This window comes from Eleginops maclovinus, chromosome 22 (genome assembly GCF_036324505.1).
Source record: "Eleginops maclovinus isolate JMC-PN-2008 ecotype Puerto Natales chromosome 22, JC_Emac_rtc_rv5, whole genome shotgun sequence".
Lineage (NCBI taxonomy): Eukaryota > Metazoa > Chordata > Actinopteri > Perciformes > Eleginopidae > Eleginops > Eleginops maclovinus.
In genome coordinates, this window is record NC_086370.1 from 20,857,952 (window position 1) to 20,863,967 (window position 6,016).

Here is a 6,016-nt window from a genome sequence, read left to right on the forward strand (position 1 = left end):
CCGACATGAATTCAAACTATTACTGTCGTTGAGAAAACAAAGCCGAGGAGGCTGTGCGCCTTTACGCACAAACTGAGAATGGGATTTTACGCACACATGCACACGAAGCACGGCACAGTCACACCGACGAATTTCACGGTGAGGTGGCCGCACGTAAATACCGAAAGAGAGAGAGAGATTAAAAGATAGGAGGGGATATAAATGACAACTGTGTGTAGTTGGAGACATTAAAGGTACCGTTTGGAGACAGAAGGGAAGAAAATAGGTTTTGTTTATAAAAATCAGCAAGTTGTTGAAGCTCCTCCTCTCTGTGATGTAGAGTCAGAACCTCCTTAATTACTAATTTCTCTACATCCAAGCCACGCTCTCTCTCTCTCTCTCTCTCTCCCCCCCCCCCTCTCTCTCTCTGTCTGTCTCGCTTCTCTCCCTCCACTCCTCCATCCATGCCTCTCTCATCCTGACCCTGCTTTCTCTCTCCTCTCTGTCTCTTTCGTTTCCAGCCCGGATAACGGAGGTGGGTGGACGAGCTTGGAGTTGCTATTGTTGTTATTTTTTTTTTATTATTCATATTATTTATTCCTCGTTTTTCGGGAGACCCGCCACCGGGCATGGAGGATGTAAAAGACCCGCCGACCGTGCACCGGTCCTCCTCTTTCAGTATCAAGAGCCTCCTGCTGCCCTCAAAGTGCGACAGACCGGACCCCGTAGCCGCTGCAGTGGTGGGAATCCCCGCGACCTTCTCTCCCTCTCCGGGCTCCGAATCAGACAAGTCCCTGGAGGAGGTGGACTCTAAGTCTCTGGATCCCTTGGAGGTAGCTTTGGACACCGAGAAGCCGGACAAGCAGGAGGACCAGGAAGAGGAGGAAGGTGGAGGAGGCGCCAAGACCACACCGAACACTAACGGTAATAGTAGCGCGAAAAACGGGAAATATGACAAGCCTCCGTTCAGCTACAACGCCCTGATCATGATGGCCATCCGGCAAAGCCCCGAGAAGCGGCTCACGCTGAACGGCATCTACGAGTTCATCATGAAGAACTTCCCGTACTACCGGGAGCACAAGCAGGGCTGGCAGAACTCTATCCGGCACAACCTGAGTCTCAATAAGTGCTTCGTGAAGGTGCCCAGGCACTACGACGACCCGGGGAAGGGGAACTACTGGATGCTGGACCCGAGCAGCGATGACGTATTCATCGGAGGGACAACCGGGAAGCTCCGCCGGCGCTCCGCCACCTCCCGGGGCAAACTGGCGATGAAACGCGGGCTGCGCTTCGCTCCTCTCAGCTTGGGAATTAACGAGCGGGCGAACAACCCGCTGTACTGGCAGATCTCTCCGTTTCTCTCCCTGCACCATCACCACCACCACCACCCGCACTACAACGGATCCTCACCCGGGTTTTTGAACCAGGCGGCCGGATACGGGTCGCTGCTGCCCGCCGTGGAGCAGCTGGGTAACGGGGACCTGGGGCGCTCCATCCTGGGGAACAGTTACGGGATGAGCACATCGCCGGTCGGGCTGCTCTCCGGACAGACAGCCGGGTACTTTGTCTCAGGGACCGGACACTCAGGGCAGCCCGGAGGAGGACCGCCGCCCCCGCCGCACCTCCAGCAGGGGTACGGCGGCCTGACGAGCAGCAGCTCCCCGCAGAACCTGCTCTCGGACTCCCTGAGAAACAGCTCATTCTCCCCGGGCGTGTCCGCGGGGTTCCCCGGGGTGCTGTCCCATCAAAAGAGGGTGACCCCTAACGCTTTCCTAAACTGACCCCCCCCCCCCCCCCCCTCACCCTGGGACGAGGACGCACAGAAATATGTTAAGGGCAAATAATAAGTGGTAAATATCAAACAATGATCGCAAAAATATATATATGAAGTGTTTCTTTGGCCATTTTCTGCCCCGAAGAGCATCGGGTTTATTTTGATGATTTTATTTTCTTGAAAGGGACAAACAAAAAGGGACAAACTTTTGTTACCCGCGGGTTGTACAACTGTAAACTAGACTTGCCAAAGGTAACGCTTTAAGAATAATTCAAGCTATTTATATCTTGTACAAAGATTTTCATTGCTTTCTTTGAGTCTTTTATTTATGTTTTGTATTTATTGTACAATGTATTTAAATTCTATTCGTCAGTGTATACTTATCAGTATTAAGGAATATGGGATGGGGATGGGGGGGGGGGGGGGGTTAAATGATACGTACAGGGTTAATAATTATTATTATTTATGAATTTTGAGACAATCAAGGAGAAAAACAGACAATCAAAACTTTTTCTCTCCCCTTTTCGAGAGGAAAACGTTTGAATAGGTAAATAATGAGTAAATAAAGCCTTAAATCAGCAGAAACAATCAGGGGTTTCGAGAGGAAAAAATAAGCCTACAATCATATCTCTACTCAGGTTGATCCCGGACAGGCCTAACAACAACAACAATAATAATAATAATAACAATCACAATAAACAACAATAACACCGCTCTCTGTGAAGAGTTTCCTTCCAAAATAAAATATCCAGAAATAATATTCCCAACTTGGCAGAGCCGTAGTGAAGCTATAAATATCCTGACTGCTGCCTTCAGTGCTAAAAATGGCATTTTGACTTCCCCTTTAAATACATGGATATAAAGGTTTTTGGAATAGAACTCTTCATGTACAATATTATGCAAAACAATGCAGCTGTAACACACGTTTATGTATGTTGTATGTTATTATAAAAGCCCAGATTGTCCTAATAACTTCAGTTGGTTATGGGTTATGTGTGTGCGTGTGTTAATGTGTGTGTGCAGGCCTGAATGAGCGTAAAAGCTCCTGCGCATGTGCGCCAAGGGCCGCCGCACAAACGATTTTTTTTCTTCGTAAAACCATAAACTTTAGCAGCTTCTGTGCCGTTTTAACGCCTCGCTGACTTGCAACTGTTTCCGGGTAAACTTTGTCAACGTGACCGGTGGAGGATGGAGGCCTCTACATGATGGAACTGTTTGTATTCCGCAGTTTTCTTTGGGAAGCACACCGAGCGGCTGCAAAAAACACACAGGCCCTGCACCACACACACGCATTCATATAGCTCGTGTCCGGCGAAAAACCTGTATCTCCAAAAGTTTTATTCTTTGCTTTAAATTAATAAAAATAATAACAAAACCTTAATTTTATCAAACATTCTTGGCCTTAAAATGGACAAAATAATGTTAACTTAATTGATGTATTTCTATTTACTCTAACACATTTCTTAGCAATTATCTTGGTTGTTTGTTTTAACCTAGGAGCTGAAAAATGAGTCCCTAAAAATGCAAAAAACACAACAATAACCACCATGGAGATACGAGGTTTTTTAACTGCAGTGATAAATATGCAACTTTTATTTTCTTAATTATTTTGGGAGTACAATCTGCACAGTAAACTTCAATGCCATTTACCGGTATTACTGCTTCATGTGACGCATTAACAATACCGAGGTTTCAGAGGACTAGGTGTTGTAAATCAAAACGGGACAATTGGTTTAATATTTGTCACTGTTTATTTACAACATTGCATTATTCTGACCGAATTTCTGTTTGCAGCTTTCACAAGTAATCTGCTTTTAAACCCAGAAAGTCGGAAGTTTTACTACAAATGTTTATTTTTATTAAAGAGGACCTATAGATGTTTTTCCACCACAGCCATGTTTGTTTGGAAGTTCTGGTTTTATGGATCTGATTCTTTTTGCTCAAACTGAAAACAATTGTTGTCCTTAATAAATAATCCCCTCTAAAGGTTAGTCAGAATTTAATTCCACACAACACACACTGGCTATTGTACTGCTGCATCTGTATACTGGCTGGTAAAATATTAAGTACCTTTAGGTTTCATTAGGGTTTCTTTATCAACATTATATAAAAAAAAGAAAGATTGGGTTTAATTTTGTGATTCCACTTTTCTTTTCCTGACAATGGACAATGGACATTTCAAGAAGCTCACCGAACGATCTGCGTTTGAGTATCAAAATATTGATAATTGTGTTTTAATCGATCAGTCTGCCCTCATTTCTCAGGTCAGTGCTGTGTGAGCTCTGCAACACAATCAGGATAGAGAAATGATGATGAAGCAGCAGAAGTGAGGATAATATTTCCCCAAACAGCTATTTACAAACGCTTTGTGTTCAATTAAAGCCACTAATATGTCAATAATTAAAACACAAAGTGATTTAGGGAAGTAAAGGCATGTTGTTCAAAATAAAACCTGGTTTAAGTCAGGCTAAAGTCATCCAGTCAAAGCCTGCATTAATAATAAACTGCCCTGTTGAATATTTCATTATTATTTAACTACCATCTGTTTGGGCCTTTTACTGAGTGTTTCTGAGCGGCAGGTTGGATTTAACTGAAAGTGATTTAAATGTGGGCATCTTGAATGATTGAAAATGAAATCCTTGTGTATTGTTTTGTTGTTTTGAAATGTCAAACAGCTGAGCATGCAGCCGACAAACCGGAAGCTGCTTCCTCCCATTTTTATTTTCTAAAAACTTTTATTTTGTATTTTTTACAGTGCAAGGCAAAACAAGTTACGTAACCTCTGAACTACATAAAACACACACACACACACACACACACACACACACACACACACACACACACACACACACACACACACACACACACACACACACACACACACACACACACACACTACAAATAGGAAAATGGGACTATGATTTTCAAAATAAAAGCACTAAAAATATGGAACTGTTTCAATTTCCCAAACATTGATGGGCTGCAGAATGATCTCGCTCCATGTCATTTTTTTCCCATTTGGTTCTGTAAAAAAAAAAACCGTTATTTTGTTTGAATCATTTCTTTTTTTTGCACTTTTGTCGTTAGCGTTCACTTGTATGAAGTGTGTGTACTGTCTGTTTTCGTTGCTGTCTGTCTGTCTGTTTTTTCAGAGAAACTAAACTTGATTAAAAAGGATGAAATAACCCGAAGCAGAGTTTCTGCCTCTTGATGTGTGTGTGTGTGTGTGTGGGGGGGGGGGGCTCTGTTAATAATTCTCACTTTTAAAAGACCCAGAAAATATTGTATGATTATTTTTTAGGAGTTTTGAGACTTAATTTGACTTTGAAATGAGTGTATTTAATGAGAACCAGGAATGAGTTGGTGTCCTATTTGAAGTTTGACCTTATTATGGGTAACTTACAGCAGACACAGATTTTTAAAGCTATTTTATTCATATTTTAATGTATTATCCGTAACATTAGAGGCTTTAAAGACACGTTTTGGTGTCATAAATGAATTCAAAACCTTTCTTAACAATGCATTTAAGGAATTTTGTAGTTGCTTTATGAAGTATAGCATTTCTTTAGAGTTTTGATTTCTTGAAGGCTACTATTTCTGTTTCCTTTAATATATGCATTCAGATTTTTTTAAAGGTTTCAAGGTTTCAAGGTTTCAAGGTTTTATTTGTCATATGCACAGCAGATACAGCGTATATGTTGGCAATGAAAATCTTATGTCGCGTGCTCCTCCAACAACTCAACATACATGGTGCAAAAGATAAATAAAATAGTGAAAAAGAGAGAAGAATATTTACAATATCAACAATACAGATTTGAGGATGTGAAATATATACATATGTGGAATACATTGAGAGTATTTAAATACTTTACACTGTTGAATGAAATGAATGAAATTAAACCGTGTGACTGATTGTCGAACATCAACTTTAAAATTAAGTTTTTTTCCTCCATAATAAAACATTTTAGATCTTAAGCTTGAGACAGAGACAGTCTATTCTGTATTATTTGGCAGCATGAACCGTCACATTTAAGTACTTGGATTCATTTTAAAATACACAAAGCCTCATCATGAAGAGTTTGCTTTCTTAAACGCCTGAATAAATGTGAAAAGAATCTGAATCTGCTTCAAAAATTCCTTTAGGGAGTTAACAGAGCCTGCGTTTTGCTGCTTTTACACAGCAGTGTGTAATGTCACATGGTGTGTGTGTGTGTGTGTGTTCCCAACCTATAATGCAGCCAACATTCAGCTGTACTGACCTAA

The 6,016-nt window shown here is 41.6% G+C and overlaps 1 protein-coding gene across 1 annotated transcript; it reads left to right on the plus strand.

The window, feature by feature from the left end:
* The first annotated feature begins 408 nt into the window (after positions 1–408).
* Positions 409–3,744, plus strand: foxg1b (forkhead box G1b). The gene has a single exon (XM_063874243.1). The coding sequence runs from the start codon at positions 609–611 to the stop codon at positions 1,758–1,760; it is 1,152 nt and encodes a 383-aa protein (XP_063730313.1). The 5' UTR covers positions 409–608; the 3' UTR covers positions 1,761–3,744.
* The last annotated feature ends 2,272 nt before the right edge of the window (positions 3,745–6,016 follow it).

What these genes read in the sequence shown, in the direction of transcription:
- foxg1b (XM_063874243.1), top strand. Translation starts at nt 609, where the DNA reads ATGGAGGATGTAAAAGACCCGCCGACCGTGCACCGGTCCTCCTCTTTC.